We start from the raw sequence: 19,577 nt of genomic DNA, 5'->3' as shown, positions 1-19,577 counted from the left end.
AAAGCTGAGAGACATTTATCACTCAGTGCAAATTTACTACTTTACACAACAATCATCACTTTCCCTCTAGACCCTCATACCAGTTCTGTCTGCTTTTCACTCTATTAGTCTGCGTCATTGAGTCGGGGAGCTGTGATGAATAGCTGAATGTTGAGTCTGGCTTTTACTGAATAACTCCTATTGCAAATAGCTCATGTTGACTGAAGAGCAGCAGAATACTGCACATTCTTGTGTCAGCTAAATTGAAGGTAGAATTGTTTCATTGTTCTGTAAAAAAAAAAAAAAAAGAAAAGATTATTTTAACACTTAAAACATCTGAAGACAGCCTGTCCCTTCGTGCCATGGTAAAATAGTTGCCTGTACTAATTCTGGTCATGGAATTTAATTTGAAAATTCAGATCTGTGAAGGAACAAAGATGGTCGTACAAAGCGAGAATCAGACAATGTGGAGCTCAGAGGTGCAGTCTTCTCATGAGGCAACGCAGGAGGCTCATCAACACAATGAGTCACGCTGCTTTGCTTTGCCACAAGCTCTGCTAAAGAGTAAGTGAGGAATAAAAAGCTCTCAGGAGCCTGAGCATTTTGCACTTTAATGTTTTGTGTGAGTTAAGTTATTCCTCAAGTGTCAACAGTGTGTGTTAATAGTTACGTTACAGTGAGTGACTCAGGCAGTGGGGAGTAAAGTTGGGCTGCATGCCAAATATATTCCAATGGCAATAATATGGTTTTCTAAGTTAAAGTTGGCAAAGAAAGCAAGCAACTGTCTGCAAAAACCACATCTAGCGGCCAACATTTACAGCAGTCCAGTCGTGATTGTAATTGAAGTTTGCATTTGCCCTGCGTCGAGCAGAATAAAAGAAGTATAAAACTAGAATTTGAATGCAGAGTGTTTAAAGAGCTTGACTCAGGCCCTCATTTTGAATTTAGCTTTGAGAAGCTTATGGCAGCTTTCTGTGGCACAGACTTCCCCTCATACAGAACAGTGACAAACATTTTGCTGAAGAGGCCAAGTTCAGGAGAAGTTCTGAATGAAGTCAGCTGCTGAAAGCTGTTTGGTCTTAATCCTGTTGCAGCCAGCCCCTGATCATGCAGACTCTTGAGCACACTTCAAAGCTCAGCACCACTACGATGGCTCTCTCAGCCTATTCTTTGGACATCACCTTCTGAAGTTTGCCATCTGCTCGTACCCCTCAATATGATCTGTTTTGTTCCAGCCAAGGGGATAATACCCAGCACTTTGGGATTGGACCTTTCCCTGTGTGTGAGGTTATCCACATTTCAACTGTTATGCATTATGAGCTCTGAGTCCAAGCTGGCTAGTGTGTGTGTCCTCTGGTTAGACTCACTGACCTAGGCCAGGCCAGTTAATGGGTTGGATTGCAGCATCTCTAGTTTCAGACTAATGTGTGGGTTTCGTTGCCTGCACACCAAACCCACAGGGTGTCCTTATCACCTTACACAATTTAACTGTACTCTCTAGAAGCCGAAGTCTTCATGCTACATGCTACTTCCTTCTGCTGTTTCCCTCTGCTTTTGCCCGCAGCTCATCATGAAGTCTGACTCCTTAATCACAGTTAAATGCTGTCAGAGCTGGGAAGTGAGAGACTAGTGGGTAAAGTTTGAGAACCTCTGTGTAGGAGAGAGACAGCGAGATAATGGGCTTTGCTCTCAATGTGCTGAGGCCTCTAACTGCAAGCTAAAGACGGTTTAAAACTTCAAATGGTAACATTTGTTGAGCTCCTAAGCACCAGAAAAGTCTGCAAATTAAGCACTGGATAGATTTTGGTTTATTTCTGTTTTTCTCTTCTGCTCTAGGTGTTTTTTTTACTGACATCATATTTTGAGTTAAACATGTAAAAGTAAAATAAAGCATTCTGTTAATGTGGTCAAGGTTTGCCGCTGAGGCCAGAGGTGATGATTCCTCTTGTTATATTGGCAGTGCCTGTTTTTGTACTGTGCTGAGAGAGCACTGTTTAGCAGAGGAAGCTCTGATAAGTGCTTATAAACTGCTAAACCAAGTTGCAGCGAAACTGCTCATCCATTACCCTGGCCTCCCGCACACATCTCAGATTTAATGTGCCAGGGGTGTTTGCGTGGCAGCAGCTCAACCTTCAGGGAACTCATTCATGCCAGACTGGAGGCCAGGAGCAGATTAGATCAAATCAATGTGAGCCCTGTAATGTGGCCTCTAGTCTGTCCTACCACAGAGGCAATACAGCACTAGCCCAGTGTTTCGGGACCCCCTTCGGGGCAGACCTGTCTGTATCAGCAAAGGGCTGATCATCTTCCTGCTGCGTACCTGGAAAAATAGGCTTCAGTGCCGACCATGAAACAAGGTTCATTAAGCTCCCACTCTGGCTGATCACAGCTCTGGCAAAGTGAGCAAAGAGGGGGCGTAGTGTCTTTACATTTACGACTGAGCCTTCGATGATGTGAGAATCAATAGTGGAATATTCACCGTCCTGGCTGTTGTGCCGGTCCGGGTCTCAAGCTGGGCTTTTATGTGAAGCAATACGGGTGCTGCTGATGGAGAGACATAAGGCTTTACCAATCACTTAAATCACCACTCCTCAGAAGAACAATTACACTGGTGAGAGTGAAGACAGCCTAAAACCCCAGCTCAGTGCCAATTGTTCTTCACATAAAAACTGGTTGTTCATTTAACCTTGAAAGATTAGCTATTTGCTTGCAGATTGTGAGGCGTATTGAGTTTTTCGAAACAGTCCCATCCCTTGTACAATGTGGGAATTGCTTGTTTTACATCATTCCCTCAGGTGCCACTCCATAATGTCATTGAGCTATTTACATTAACCCATGTAAAGCAGCTAGGTTGTAGAACCTAACCAATTTTCTTGAGTGCCAATATTACAATACAGCTGGGGGAGTTAATTTTGCTGTTCATCGTTACTGAGGGATGACAGCTCTGGGGTATTTGCACATTCATCACAGGGGATGAACATAGTCTCATCCAGGTGTTACTCCACCTTTTTGCTCTGTTACTCCAAGTTCAATATGATTAGTCATTTAATAGTAAATTTAACAAGGTTTAAAAAGTGAGTAACAGCAGTGGGTTATGGTTTCTCTATCTCCATTAACTCAACAGGGTTTTTTGCTCATCGGCCGTTTGTGACAGCTGACTGCTGAAATTGCGCATGAAAAAGGTGTTAAAAGACATACGAGTCACAAACTGTTATATATGAAAAATCCGTGTGTTCTTAATCTTCGTGTCATCTTTTGCTTTTCCCTCTAGTCGGTAAGAGGTGTGAACAGCTTGCACATTTACTTCTCTTTTTGCAGATTACACTCAGGGTGCTATTAATAAGATTGTTGTGGTATGTCAACATCACATAAAGTTATACTCAGTCTGGTATATTTCTTAACTAATCTTAAGTAACAGAAGTCTGCTCTGCACCTGTCTGATCATTTCCTTTTACTTCTTAGTTATGCTTTAAAATGTCACTCTAGTACCAGGAGATAAGCACCAGGGATTTTAATTACTGTAAACATATTTTTGAAAATATTGAATAAGAGACTGAAATTTGAGAGGGGCCTGATAGAATTATCACTCAATTCTGCAGCTTCAGAGCCCTTTGGCCACTAATGTATACATATTCTTTTGCCTAAATTTTACTGGTATATAGTTGAATCTGATTTGCTCTCATCCTGGTACTTCTTGTATTGGTCTGGCAGGCTTTTTCAGCAAACAGGCCCAGATTGACCTGCTGTATGCTACTGAACTAGCATTAAACAGCTACCAAAGTTAACTGGTGAACACAATGGCAGATTGGCCAAGTTTTAACTACAGCCTGGAGTGAGATTTGGGTACTTCAGTAGTACTTATTTTTGTTTGTAATTAAATCTGCATTATTCAAAGTCAATTAACCCACTCAACAGGCTACTAGTCCATCTGCATGGTCAAACAAGGTCAAACAATTTATATAAATTAAATAGCCTTATATCCCATCACAAACTGATTAGTATAATCAAACTTGGTTAAACAATGGCATGTAGCCTCACAACTAACATCCCCGTTACCATACTAACTCACTCTACTGCCTGCACGTTCACAGCATGAGAGGATGGGAGAGAGCCACGGACTAGAAAGAACACTCTGAACAGCATGCATAGGAATACATTACAATATAATAGATGTGTGTATATTTCTTGCCCCTTGCCTGACCCTAACCTTAACCCCACCCCCATGGTCTGAATAACTCGCAGCTCCATGGTGCTGCTGTTGCACTGTGCTGCTCTGTCTTGTCTGTCTGTGCACTGTCATTGCCCTCTTTTTTTGCACTGCAAAGCTGCCAGTTATGTATTTTATTTTCACTGTGTGAGAAAATGGACGCGTGACAGTGTGTGAAAAGTATCAATTGTGTGAGTCTCAAAGTCAATGTGTGAGACTTAACACACAAGACACCCAAAATATGAGATAACCAAAACAGAGCTAAAAGGAGAGTAGATATTTGGACTTACATTTGTCAGGTGGTATGAAAAATTTAGCTTCTTTCCTGCTGTAGGTAGTTTTCAATTTAATTGATTTCAAAGATGACTTTATATGTCAGGGATAGCATGTTGCCTGTGTAATAGTCATGTGTAATAGTTTTCTTTCCTCTAGTGGACCAAATTGATAAATGCAGCTTTATTAGTAATGAAGACACCATAGCTGCAACTAAGTAGAGAAGTAAGCTCTTTGCATCAACTAAGTCTTAACGTTAGCAAAATCTTTCAAGAAGACAAAGCTTGACATAGCCATTTCTAAAAATTAGGAAATTTAAGGCTTAATTAAAGCTGCAAGCAGCAATGATTGGCTCCCGAACCCCCACCTATGTTGGGCCGTGGTGCAGTCGAAGGGCTCAAATTGTGGACACGTAGATATCTTCAGACATTGCAATAAGGTGTGAAGGAACATTTCCTGTGTCAACTGTGTGGCACTAGAGACTACCCACAAATGATATCATGTCATGTTATTATGTGGAGAAACAAACAATGTCAATTTCATTTAAATGTCACACGAGGCTTCCTTTTTTCAGTAGGTGGTGCTAAATTGGAGTTGCAGTATGTAACCTTATTAGTTGTTTCTGTTGAACATACATTATAGACCATACTGTATACATACGTAAATCTGTATCAAATATTTCAAGAAAGGAGATTGAATCTTCTCCTCATGTGAAATATGTGTGAATTCTTCATTTTGCACATATATTTATTGACTCATCTGAAAGACTAATGATTTTCATTATGTCACCTTGATTGAACACACTGTCTAGTAACTAACATTAATGCTAGAGGGCTCACTGTACAGTCAGTGTATTTTCAGCTTTCTTTAGTCACTTGTCTGGGACACAAACAGATTTCGTTACAGTTTGATTAATGTTTTGGAAGGCTCATATTGATAGGAGAGATGAATTTTGTTCTGCAGGGTGCTGGTTTTATATTTGTCTCACAAAGACTTTGCACATACCAGACGTGTGAAACAGAGGCTCTGTTTGTCACACACTGTCTCATTTTGATTTCTGGCTCAGGTCTGGTCTGTGTGGAGTTTGCATGTTCGTTCTTTTTGTGTGTCCATAACTGTGAACGTGTGTGTTATTGTTATTGTGTGATATTGTTAGCTCTGTGATGGAAAGCAATCTGTTGAGGTTGTTCCCCTGCTTTTTGCTCAGGGCATGCTTGGATACACTCCTGCTCCCTACGACCCTGAGCAGGGGAGAATAAAGTGAATGAATTTAAAGACAAGGCTGCAATATTCTATATTTTTACTGTTTTTGTTTTTTTTTAACGGTGAGCAAATCCTATGAAAAGACACAACTGTAATATGTCTATCAATATTTTTGAACGTCCTTATCCTGTCTGTAGCATTCAGCCCCAATCCTTCCTGCTGAAGACTACTGTATATCTTTAAAACAGGCCTTGCTTTTGTTGTTGTAAGTTTTTACAAGGCAGAATAATTTTATAGAACAGTCTGACAGTGTAATTCTTAGCAGCACACAAACATCAGAAATGTTTTTTTTTTTGTTGTATTAATGAATGTTTATATCATCAGGACAGTGCATATTTCCATATTCAAGTGCACAAAACCCAGTGCAATGATGTTAAAAATATGAAATATAACCATATCATTTAAGTTAAAACACATTTAAAATCAAAATTGCTATATTTTATTTAGTTGATAGGAGATGAATAATTTACATATGAACTGATGATGATTGTCAAAAATATCAAGCTTATGGACCACTGTAAGAAAGCAGTTTTCAAACTATAAAATGATTAATGCAATAAGTAATTAGTTGTAAGTAATGCCCTGGAACATGTACTATTAATTATTAACTATTACATATACTACTAGAGAAGTTTGATTTAATTAATTTATTTTATTGTATCCTTTTAGATGTTTTCAAGGGTAAATGCTGGTGCATATTCTCTGGTGTTTTGTTACCCTGCTCTGTCTAATGCCACCTCTTTCTGTGCCTGCAGGATGTGAGAGTGACTACTGGGGACCTCATTGCAGTAATCGGTGCCAGTGCCAAAACGGGGCTAAGTGTAACCCCATCACAGGGGCCTGTGTCTGCACTGATGGGTACCAGGGATGGCGTTGTGAGGAGCCCTGTGAGTATGGTTACTATGGCAAGGCATGCCAACTACCCTGCCAGTGTCTCAATGGTGCCACCTGCAACCACGCAACAGGAGAGTGCATCTGTGCACCGGGGTACACTGGGGCTTTGTGAGTACCAGTAACATACTTATTCTTTTTGCTACTTTCTTTGAACAAATGTCTATGTGCCTTCTGTTGCTTTTCTGAGTACTTTTTGTTGATGAAAAAGACTGCAGGCAAACATAGGTTATGTGTCTAAGACATTTGACTGTTGACTTGTGTGGTGACAGCTGTGGAGAGCGCTGCCCCTTCGGTAGTCACGGGTCTCAGTGTGAGCAGCGCTGCCCCTGTCAGAATGGAGGGACCTGCCACCACATCACTGGAGATTGTTCCTGCCCTGCTGGGTGGACGGTAGGTCACTCAAGTAAAGGGGGGGGGGAGATACAATAATGAAAGAAAGGCCTGAGAAAAGAAAACTGTTGTAGAAAAAAAAACATTTTGGTCTCTAATGTAGTCTTTATAGGTCCAATTGACATGCTCAGAACTGAGACTGTAGGATCAATATGCTGTGTTCAATTATAAATGAGAACGTGGGATTTTCTACTCCCTGCAAGAAATAGATAAATAAATGAATTGGAGTTCAAAAAGCAATGTCAAGTGAACATGGCCACCCACACAGACAACAACATAACGTGTTACTTTAGGGATGTCACCATCACCAAGTGGCTTAGGGCACATCATGGAATCAAAACATCACCTGTTTAAATGCAGTATAATTAATGTAGTATTACAATATTAATGTACATATATATATAATAAACTAATGATATTATATATAATACAAAAAATTCTGAAATGCGGTTGAGAAACTGATTGCATATGAAATGTGTGGATGCTAATCTAGTGAATGAAAGACCTTTGTATTAAATACAAATTGAGGTACCTCATCACACTGATTCAAATACCATATCAAAATCCAATTTTGCTGTACAGATTTCCTGCTCATTGATTTGCAACACTGCCTAGAATTGCATGAAACAACCAGAGATTTTAAAGGGAAAGATACCATGCTATAAACAATATGGCAAAATCTCTGGTTAGTATATAGAGTGTATATCGCCATATTGTCCAATCAATACATGTCAATACACAATGATTGCTTATAGTGCTGGTGTCTCTGTGTTATTCCCATCATGGCATGAAGTCAGTTGATGACTTTCCATGTGAAAACAGACTCAGCGTTATTTCGAGTGAAATACCTTTAAGACTTAAAGGTATGGTCCTGAAGTTAAAAAAAAAAGCATGTCAAGAAAAAAACTGTTTTTTTCAGAAGTGTTGTCAGTAGGTCATTTATTTTCCTGCCAAAAATAACAGTAAGTCAGAATTGTCGAAACATCAATAAAACAACAGTGAGAGTTTAGTTACAGTTATTTCAGTCCTGGCGAGGCTCAGTCCTGAGTGAACTTCTGTGCTGGCTCTTTTTCACAGGGCTCAGTTTGTGCCCAGCCATGCCCTCTTGGCAAGTACGGCATCAACTGCAGCAAGGACTGTTCCTGTCGTAATGGCGGCATGTGCGACCACATCAATGGACAGTGCCAGTGCTCAGCTGGCTTCAGTGGACGCAGGTATGTAGTTGACACCCCTGGCAGAAAGACAATTACTATTCAATTATTATGCACCAAAACCTTGTGTAAAGTACTGTGTGCAAACTTCTATACTCCTACTTTGAAAATAGGTCAGACAATGGCATGATTTATTGATATTAGTATTTAATGCAAAGGGATGGTTTCATGCCGACAGTTACACATTAAACAGTCACTCATTGACCTATTCTCTTTGTTGACTTCCAAATGAGGCACAAACCTGGCTGTTCTTTTTAAAGAGAAAGGAAATGCCAAACACTCTCATGCTCAAGAGAAATACGCATTTGTAAATGCCCATTAGTTCATTTGAAGGTAGATTGGAAGCTTTTAATAGGGGTGTTTATGTTTAATTAATCTCGTATTTCATACTGACCAGTGAGGCTTCATGTCTTCAGCCTTCATCCTCCTCCACTCCCTCCAGTCTGTCCATTGATCTCACCATGGGTTACATGCTGTTTGGATTCTGCTCATTAATTATAAGTAATGGCTTATATTAAGGTCTCATTGACATCCACAGATCTTTTTAGTTCTCCGTGCCTGGCAGTGCAGCCCAGAGCAGCCTGAGTTTATTAGTTCAGCTAAAGCAATTGTCTCTTGGATGGAAACACTTCCTCGACAAGACCTTTGCTTTACTTTATTATTTTGCAAAATTGCCCTCATTCATTTTATCAGTGGCAGGTGAATTAACCTGCCAGGAATAATCTGAGATTGTGTTAGCCCCTACCCTCTCCTGTCTAGTATAATAATACCATTGTCCCTTGATGAAATAAAGTCCAGTTAATTTAAACATGAAACATAACTTTCCCATTTTATAATGTAATTGAGCTATTTGTAATAGCTTTGTTAGACTCTTGAGATTGATACTACGCTAGGATTGTATAGTTAAATCACTAATTTAAGTGAAGAAAACAATCCATTCTGTGGTTTACTTCAGTGCTTCATGTGGAGAAACTCCTCAGCAATTCTAATTTCTGTGGTTGATTACGAAGTCTTGTCCAAGCCCTGCAGAGAAACTGAGGCCCTGACTGCCTACAGCAGGGGGCTGCTTTCAGGCCTTATGTGTCATGTATTAGTTGAGATTTGACTATGTCAGCCTGGGATATTTGAACATCAAATTAAATATTCATTATTTAAATGTTGAAATATAAAAAATACTATTAATAATATAAGACTTTCTTCTATATTAGAGTAGTAGCTGAAGAAATTGCCAGTATTTTCAGATACTTACACAAACATAGCATTGTAGGAAATCACTGTTTGTAGGTTCAATATTTAAGTTATTATTAGTCATTCTTACATTTCTTTAAAAACAAATCTTTTTAACACTGAGAATTTTAGGAGTAAAAACATATTCTTTTGGTAAGCATTTCAACTTTATTATTTGCATAATTAATATAAGATGTATTTATTATTTTTGTTAACCCTAACTCTCCATCATGCAGGTAAACAACATTAAAACAACTTTGTTGTAGAGTAACAACTTGCAATTATTTTAATATTTTATTAATGAATTAAGAGTTTCCCAGAGTCCAAGGTCATTTAATTTATGGTAATATAAAACAGAGAAAAACAGCAAATCTTCACATTTTAGAAGCTGAAAGTAGTCCAAGTTTGTGATTTTTGCTTGACAAATTACATGTTTTTAGATCACCACTTTGAAAGTCAGTGTCCTTGCTTTGCAAATTTCCTCTAGGTGTCAGGATGACTGTCCTGTGGGCACCTATGGTCCACTGTGTAACCAGAGGTGTGAGTGTCAGAATGGAGCCAAGTGTCATCATATCAATGGCGCCTGTCTGTGTGAAACAGGGTTTAAAGGGCCTAATTGCCAAGAGAGATTCTGCCCCCCAGGCCTCTATGGCCTCATCTGTGACAAGTACTGCCCCTGTAATACCACCAACACTGTGAGGTAAGTTAGACATCAGTGCAAGGCCACACACTGCTCCACTCTGACCAAGTCCTGAAGCGAAGTCGCTGTAACTCCATATGAATAAAGACTTCTCTAACTCAGCTTTGTGCCACCTTCAGCTCTCAGCCAGCACTCATTCTGAAGTCTGAACACTTCTTAGCCATGTCATCCAGTTAGCTTTTAATCGCGACCTTTGCTTCATTCATAATTTCTCAGCAGCATTCATAGTTAATGCAATGTTAATGCTCTGATTCCGGCTGGAGTTGGGCACCGACCATAGAAGTCATTACAGAATGAAGGAGAAAAGGGACACCTCATCTATCTGATACAAGCACGTAGACACATAGATGGATGAATTGCTGTTGGCGCAGACTTCACACTTTGACCCTGCTCAGGAATGGAGTGTTGATAGTCTCACAGCTGAATCTCTGCCTCACTCTTTTTCTTTCTGTTGTTATCACATCTTTCTTTCTCATTATGGCTTAGCTGCCACCCACTTTCTGGAGAGTGCACATGCTCAGCGGGATGGACAGGGCTTTACTGTAATGAGACCTGCCCGCCTGGATACTATGGAGAGGGATGCATGCTGCCTTGCAGCTGTGCCAACGGGGCTGACTGCCATCCTGTCTCAGGTTCCTGTATATGTGCCCCTGGATTCATGGTGAGTCTAAATGTGCTGTATTCCTTCACTGCTATGTAATACTACTGACTTCAGTGGCCACTGTCATTAAAATGCTATTTATTGTTATCTTATATGTTATTTATTTCATTTGTATTTGACCTTTATTTGGTCTCAGGACTCATGAGATCTAAATCTCTTTTTTCATTGGAGTCAAAATGGCAGCACAACTGTTACATAAACCACCACATAGCCAAAATTCACGAGAAGAAGAAGAAGAAAAACAGAAAGGCCGAAAGGGAAACTTAAAATGCATTGAATCAATAATAAAACAAAAAATGAGGAAAAGAAAAAAAGGAAATAAAACTCTCTAGAATCAGCCCGTAAAATATCCATGACTTTAGATTTAAATCATTTAACATGTTGACATTTTATTCTCTATTTAATCACTGCTGTAATTATGGAGTGTCAACTTTAAATTATGCCACTGGTTACATAATGTTTTCATAAAACTGTCATAGGTTAATTGTCATTTTAACCTTGCCCCTTGTAGTTTCTATTATACTTAAAAACATCAGTAGCCCCACTTAATAATAATAACAACAATAATAATAATAATGATGATATGAGGACATCCAAAGAGGGTATTGGTAATGGACTCACAGCACATGCTGTTCAATAGTTCATTCTTTTGCTGTGTGAGCTCTACTTTGTAAAGGTTGTAGCTTTGATTTATATTTCATGTTATTTGTGGCCATGGTAAAATATTTGCGTCATTGAGGTCGTAATACTCTGGAAGTGGTCCCAGTATTCCTTTAGAGGCTTTTTGTACACAGGCAGGCTGAAGCAAGGTGAGACATTTTATTATTGCCTTATTATGGATGCGCTCTATTGCACCACAAGAAAAACCCCTTGCTTAATGATTAATTCTCTCTCACAAGCCGCTGCAGACATTAATAATCAGTCGTGTGCGGTTTGTAGTGACTTTTACAAATGTACTGGAATCACCTTAACTTGTACCATCAGAGAGACAGAGGAAAAAGCTAGCTCAAATCTACAGACAGGTGAAAAAACTAAACCTGAATGAATTAGTGGAGAAACATAGCAAGGGTTTCCACACAGGTGCACTGCATGGTACAATTAAGCAATTAACATCTAGTCTCGCTCTGCCGAATGTATAAAGATGCTTATCAGGCCCAGTTGATTCTGATTTTGTATCAAGATGGCAAGAAGAAAAGATCTAAGTTACTTTGAAAGAGGGTTCATTGCAAAGTAAATACAATCAAGAGTGTGATGCAAATTTGTAGAATTTAAATATCAAAAATAGTCAACAACTACAGTTTTAAAAGTGGTGGCAAAAGTGGTAAAAAGTCTTGAAGAAGTTACTAATATATTAATCTGTTTCTGCAGAAGCAATATTTTGCACAGATGAGTTGAAAAAGTACTCACTCATACAATATTGCAGTATCTTTAATATGGGTTAATTAAGATATAATTGAATGTATCCATATTAAACATGTTCTGTACAAGAGATGTCATCAATGAATCTATCAGAATACCTAAAAAACATGTTGATGAAACTTTATTTCTTCATCATCACTATGAAGTGTAATTTTCTCAGTGTCTTCTTATTTCCTGTAAATAACATGAAATTAGACTTTTTAACATTTAATGACGTAATTTGTTAGAAAGTCTTCATTAACAAAGTTGTGTTTACCTTTGAGGTGCTTCACTTTCTCCAGTACAGCAAGACCGTACTTATATCTGAGGAACATAACCACTATTGGCCTTGGTTTTCCTTGGCCAGGTAGTTTCCCAGAATGGTGGGCATGCTCCAGTTGCATATGCTTGTGGTCAAGTTTAAGTTTTTTCTGGGATGATTTTTCTGACATTTTCCTCTGAGTCAGACCACTTCTTATTATCAGTCTCTCTTCAAAGATCAAATTGTTGCAGCGAGACAGATTTTCCAATGAATCAACTTCACCATTCATATTGTTAAGGCTTGAGCTGCCGGTTTTGATGTCATTGTTCAGCTTGCAGTGTTACTGTGCATATATATAAATGCACATTTGAGAGTTCAGCTGTGCAAAAACCATTAGCACTGGTCTATAGAGATGTGGAAAAAAGTGAAATAGTCAAATGAATCATCTTACATTTCTTACAAGTAATTAAGTGCATGTGTGGTGTTTGAATGAGAATGGTACAGGTCTACAGTGAGTGGATTCAGTCGCTCTGAATAGTATTTGTCCTATGATCAAACATTTCCATTCTGATGGGAGTGGTCTCCTGCAGTGTGGCAGTGCCCCCATCTATAGGGCACAGGGGGGCACTGAATGGTTTAATAAGTATGAAAATAATGTGAATCATAAACTTTAGCATTCACAGTCACCAGATCTCAACCCAACTGAACACCTAGGGGAGCTTTAGGACCGACGTGTTAGACAGCGCTCTCCACAACCATCATCAAAACACCAAATGATGAATATCTTTTGAAAGAAAGATGTTCATTCCTGCAGCAGTTTCAAAGAGTGTAGAATCAATGCCAAGGCATATTAAAGCTGTTCTGGCAGCATGTGGTGCCACAACACCTTATTGAGATACTTTATCTTGGTTTTTCCTTAAATTTCCTTTCATTTGTATATTCCTAGACCAATTGGAAGAAAACAAAATCTTTGACCTATATATGTTTCATTTTATTAAGTTTGTGCAGCCATATTGCCCCCTTTTACAACTGTCAAATGAGTTAGGTAACTTCAATCAGTTCTCCCATTGTATTTCTTGTCCTGCAATCTGAAGTTACAGAGCAACACAGACCGAGAGGGTACATTTCTGCCAACATTACATTTGTGTGGAAATTGCCTATGTCTTACAGCGGGCCACTGTGGTGAATTGAGCTACGGAGCAGGGCCGCAGACTGTGTCTTAATTTGCTCCACCTGTTCTCTTTGGCGGATGCTGGGGAGGGCTGCCAGATCCATTAAACAGACCTAGAGGGCAGGAGCTGGATAGAAAAGGAGGCAGTCAGATGGGAACAGACGCACCTCATATGGAGGGCTGGTTTATGTGTGTGTGTGTGAGTGTGTGTGTGAGTATGTGTGTATGTGTGTGTGTGGAGGAGAGGGAGGAGAGATTGGTGAGCATTCACGATAGTTTTTTGCTACTTTTAACAAAGCTGCTGCTGTGCAAACAACACAGATGGTTTGCTAAAAAGATGGAGTGCTGATCATGGCTCTTACCTTAGGTTCTAACTTTGTGTCACATGCATGGCATATGATCATTATCACACAGTAGGCTTTTAAGATATGGTTGATGATGGCGTTGAGGCTATGATTGCTGGCGAAGTCACTACCCCGGGGGACAGCTGATAGGACTAAGCCTCCCTGCTGCATCTTTGTTCTGGAGTCCCATCGGGGGGTAAACCAAGCAAAGTGTTGGAGCAGACTGAGCTCCTGCACGCTTGATTTAGCTCTAATAATTGGACATGCTCTTTTTGACTGGGACAAAGTGATTACAAGTTACCTATTCAGGCATTGTCCTTTGCAATCTGCAGCATGTACTCACTATACCATTTCGACACTGTTGATAGTTTCTAGAGATTCTGTTGATACTACTGTATCTGAAATATGAATGCGTTAGTGATACAGAAATGGATTCCAGTTTGCCTTTGTAGGTGGTGAAAACAAATCATTTTCCTGTCTCACAGGGCTTTCTAGCCTCATCAAAAGGTTCAGAGGTTCATTTTCTGTCTTGCTGCATGAATTTTAAACCGTAGCCACTCATCCAGCAGTTAGATGAACTGTTTAGGAGTGAGACTGATTGGTAATTAGTGGTGCCATTTGCATCAAGTCTCAATGGGTACTAGGCTGATCAATGTTGTGTCAGCGAGAGGCTTTCTGGAAAAATTGCTCTTCAATTACATTAAGATACTAATAGGTATGAATTCAGTGCCACGGCCAAAGACGACCTGGCTGCCTCTTAGAGCTCAGGTCTGGTTGCTGTCTCCATTGGCTGTGTAGTTATGTAAGGTCCTGCTGCTCTCGTGCAATGGACTGACAGCCCATGTGTTAATAATGATTCTCCACATACAGACTTCTATCCTTCGCAGCTCAGAAGGAATATGAATCAGTCGACTAATGAGAGAGCTGCCTTTCCCCTCTTGAGAGCAGACCAACCGCTGTTCTCTACGCCACGAGGGTGAAACCAAGTGGAATCCTATGCAGCCATGGATGCAGCAAAATCCATGTGGTCATTTGTGGCTGCATGACGTTTTATCCATGAGTCCAGTCACCAGTAAATTGCCTGTGCTGTGAAGACAGGCTGAACCCCGCCCCACACCCCACCATTTCCCCCAGCCCCCCTGACTGGGCGAACTTCTCTTCTTACTTAACAACTGTAATTGAACTGCTTTTGTTAGCAGTCTTGGAGCTGTCATTTTCAGCAGAACAAAGGTTATTGCAACCGATTGATAAAAATTTCAATCACAGACAGGCGCTTTTATGTGGTGTACGGGGAGGAGAGATGTTTTAAGAAGTGTGTTCTGCCCCTGGCGTCCACTGGCACATCTCCTCCTGCCTCCTGTTTAAACTGAGTTCAAAATGATAATGAGTGCAGTGAGCAGGCTGCAGTCCCCCAGTGCTCTGGTGAGCAAAGAAAGAGCCACTCAGGACTCCTCTGGGCCACTAATTGGAACTCTAAATCATTGTGTCACCTGTCACTCAAGACAGGGTTTGTAAGGGAGGGTGTGGGGATCCATAGACTGGCTGTGATCTCCAACTAAGGGAGGGACCAGACTGCTGGAGGTGGGCCGTGTCCAGCCTTTAAATGAGAGAAATTCTAATGACAGCTGGCTGCAGAAGACATGGAAGGAGTACTTCATGTCCTTTACCAGCTAGTTTACTCTAATGCAATGGAGAGGGACTGAAGGGGTTAGTTTGTATTTTTGAAGTTGAGATGCATGAGGTAGTTTACCATAGTCAGTGCATTACCTGCAGTAAAAGGTGGTCAGCATGCCCACCAGTTTGGAGAAATAGGCAGGAGTACTGGCACGGAAGCTAAGCAATGTACTAGACAGGGGGCAACAACAAAACCACAAACATTTTAACAGCCTAAAAAAAGCCCACATAAAAAATCAATATCAGTTTAAGTGTACACTATATTTAGACAATTTCCTCTGCTTTACCTTGCCATCAGACAGCCCTTTCCTTTGGCACTACATTTTCTCAGCTAACCCTTGCAAGCTCTGCAAGCGTTGCTGATCTTCCATTGGTGTTCCTATTAATAATAGATTGTGTGTCGGCTACAGTCTATCAGGGTTGTCTACAGGCTACTGCATATCTCCAGTCCCTGCAGTTTACCATTGAATTAAAATATTAGATTTATTGTTTTTTGTAATTCACCCCCACATCCACTCGTGGCACTCCCTTGACCTTGGGCATACAATGTCTTTAGACATGCGTTACACTACACATGTTAATAACCAGTGTAAATGGGGCCAAAATGCCACCTACCCTACTCCCCTCTGTGCAGGTGCTCTGACCAGCCAGTGGGAGTCACTACTTAGGGGACAATGACAAAAATCCTTGGCCAGTTGTGTTCTTTGCTGGGCCAGTCTGGAAGATTGAACTCTGGGTTCTGTGGGGCAGCCCAGATTTTTAGAGCAGTGGTTCCCAACCTAGGGGTCTGTAGCCTCATAAGGGGTCACTTGATTAATATAAGGGGTTGCAAGATGATAGGACAGATTTGCACAACAGGAAAATAATTTGTTTTGTTTTGTTTTGATTGTTTGGGGGTTTTGATTGGTTTTTTTTTGTCTTTTGTTTTTGCAAATTTCTCTGAATTTGTTGCTCTATTTATTGTAAATTACTGTATTTATCTTCTCAGGCCTCCAAACGTTATTCAAATAGAACAAAATCCTTGGTAGACTTTGTTTTATTTTAAGTAGTCATAAGCTAAAAGCACTGGGGACCACTGCTTTAGAGTACTGCATCCCGTAATCCTGGAATTTAACCAGTAATAGTGGTCCTTCCAACTTTCCTCAATCACCCTTTGTGGTATTTTATAGATACGTCTTCCAAGAGCCGTCTTACCAGTCAACACATACAACTTCAGATTATTTAGAACCGAAATTGTTGTATTAATGAACTAGAAAGCTGGTAAGACAGCAGGGCAATGGTAGTAGCTTGATTGGAGATGGATGGGAGGGGGGAGTGTGGATTCTTGGGCTTTTGAGTCTTGACCCTGTCTCCGCTGATGAAAGCATGAACCCCCCATGAGATTAACAGAGGAGAAAAAGAGGGAGAAAGCTAGAGAAGTGGAGAACTGGGGTGTAGCAGGGTTGTGGAAAGTGAGGCACGGCTGGGAGTGGATGCTGTCAGAATATATAGAGTGCATAATTGGAAGCTGAGAGAAGGTAACCCTGGGTGATCAAGTGTGGTCTTTCCTCTTGAACTTCAGTTACACTACTATCATAAATCCATTCAATTTTACAGTTGCTTTGCTCCTAATTCTATATACAGAAAGAGTATGGCTGGTCTAAATAAACAATTCATTTGACTATGGAGAGGTGCAGTGAACCTTCCTTTCTTTCTGCCATTCCTTTTTTCTTAAGGTCTGCTAGATTCAGCATGTTTTGTCATGCTGATTATTTGTATTATTTCTACCACAGGGTGAGGACTGTTCTACAGTGTGTCCCCCAGGTCTATACGGACCAAGCTGCATGTCTACCTGCTCCTGCCATAATCACGCATCCTGCTCTCCTGTTGACGGCTCCTGCATCTGCAGGGAAGGTATAGTATAACTGACCCTAAGAGGCTCAGAGAAGCTCCTGTACATTTTGAGATTTATTAAACTGACAGTAAATGATGTGAGAAGTCATATTCGCAGCATGGATGAACAACATTTGGATACATATGGTCAGAATCCTCTTGCATTTTGTACTTACAAAAGAAAGTATTGTTTTCTTACACATACTGTCACAGAACTGTCAGAGGACTTCTATACTTTATTCTCTGCTTTCTATATTTTCTTTTTAATGAATGATACATCACATCATAAGTTCCTCTTAATAAGTTATTTGAGAAGAGATTTGATCAGTGTCAATGCATTCTGTTTATGTATGAATGCAATGTACTATGCCAGTGGTTCCTTACCTTTTTGGCTTAACCCTAACCCTTCAATGAAGCAGTATCCCTTTGAGACCCTTCACTCCAGATTATAGCCTCTATGTGAATGTGAGTTATGAGTAGTTCAATCAAAAATGTCTCTCTTATATCATTTCATCTAAAAGATATAGATGAAAAAAGAGAGTATTCAAAATGCAAAAATGAGAGAAAATAGAGAAATTCATATGGAAATAGAGGCACTCTAGTGACTTAGACATTACATCATAATTTTCCATGTTTATGTCTAGTTGCTGCATGTTATTTCGTAACCCTCCCCATTGTCCTTGTTTTTTTGTCATCTTTCCACTTTCAACTGGCTAATACAAGCATACAATTCCCCACCAAAATCATTCAAAGAGCCTCAAAAGATCTATCTTGAGACACCATGGGGGACCCAAACTCCAAGTTGGGAACCACTTTACTTTAGCATATTTTGGTCGCTCAGTCGTGTCAATTATTAACTGTAATAAAATGTAGCTGCATCCATAATACTTTTTACATGAATGTGCACAGATTGGTGTGTATGCTCTCTCCTCCTCCAGGCTGGCAGGGTGTGGACTGCTCAATCCTCTGCTCCAGTGGTACATGGGGTCTGAGCTGTAATCAGACATGCTTATGTGGCAATGGAGCTGCTTGTGACCCTATAGATGGAACCTGTACGTGTTCTCCTGGGTGGAGGGGAGAGCACTGTGACGAATCCTGCCCTGTAAGTCTGCCTTGGACATTGCATTCTGCGGAGCCAGAATTATTGATGCAATGTTCAAATGAATGCATCTGATTGTGTCCATGTGTAAGCTTGTAAAAGGATAACAGTGATTTTTTAAAATTGTTGTCAGGATGGCACCTATGGGTTGGAGTGTCGAGAGCGATGCGACTGTAGCCACGCCGATGGCTGTGACCCAGTGAGTGGCTACTGCCGGTGCTACCCAGGCTGGACAGGTCAGTACTGCTGTTGGAAAAGTATAATCAGAGTAGATGCTTATTCATAGCAGAAATAACTTCTGGGATCTCATTTAAAATATCTCTATAAAATCTAGTCAAAGACATCAAATGCTTTTCAGAAATATTTATTTTCCGAAACAGATAAATATGCTGAGGCATTTATGGTTTCTGTTTTTTCAGTATGTTTTTAGTTTGTCTAAGCTTGTGCTTTGTTAATTATACATTCAATTTGTTTTGCCACTGAGCTGGCAGGGTTATGTGACCAAGAGATGTTGAGATTTGAGCCCTAAATTAATTCTCTTAGCTGACACACTGAATGTCAGTATTCAGTCAGGCTTATGTTGCATCCATTATTGGATATATAAAACGTTTGAAGTGACTTACTCGATAAATATTTGGAAGAAGAATCTAATCATTGGCCCAGAATTCTCTCACAAGTTTTAATACACAGCCTATGATATTTTTATTTTGGCTCTGTTCATTCCATGTTGTTGGGAAGTCTGCCTGAACCAACTGCCATATTAACTCACGGGAGGATTCACTCTCAGGCTCTCAGTTTGAACTCTGATCCCATCCAGACCCAAATTCGTAGTTTTAAGTTAACATATGTCAGCTCTCTGTTGCCTGTCATTTCAAACATTTGCTTACAGGGAAAGAACTGGAGGTAGGAAAGTGTGAATGTCACGGCAAGGGTGAGGATCATTATGCTCAAA

At 40.1% G+C, this 19,577-nt stretch overlaps 1 protein-coding gene across 1 annotated transcript in view; it reads left to right on the top strand.

The window, feature by feature from the left end:
- Nucleotides 1-19,577, top strand: part of megf11 (multiple EGF-like-domains 11) — a 56,014-nt gene that overhangs the window by 21,877 nt on the left and 14,560 nt on the right. The window contains exons 3-10 of the mRNA XM_053319729.1: nucleotides 6,478-6,724; nucleotides 6,886-7,006; nucleotides 8,084-8,220; nucleotides 9,932-10,144; nucleotides 10,631-10,805; nucleotides 17,427-17,547; nucleotides 18,465-18,628; nucleotides 18,759-18,861. Coding sequence (XP_053175704.1) covers nucleotides 6,478-6,724; nucleotides 6,886-7,006; nucleotides 8,084-8,220; nucleotides 9,932-10,144; nucleotides 10,631-10,805; nucleotides 17,427-17,547; nucleotides 18,465-18,628; nucleotides 18,759-18,861 — 1,281 coding nt within the window. The remainder of the gene's footprint in view (nucleotides 1-6,477; nucleotides 6,725-6,885; nucleotides 7,007-8,083; nucleotides 8,221-9,931; nucleotides 10,145-10,630; nucleotides 10,806-17,426; nucleotides 17,548-18,464; nucleotides 18,629-18,758; nucleotides 18,862-19,577) is intronic.

The sequence above is a fragment of the Scomber japonicus genome, chromosome 5 (genome assembly GCF_027409825.1).
Source record: "Scomber japonicus isolate fScoJap1 chromosome 5, fScoJap1.pri, whole genome shotgun sequence".
NCBI classification, from domain to species: Eukaryota; Metazoa; Chordata; class Actinopteri; order Scombriformes; family Scombridae; genus Scomber; species Scomber japonicus.
This window is presented reverse-complemented; position numbering and strand designations above follow the sequence as displayed.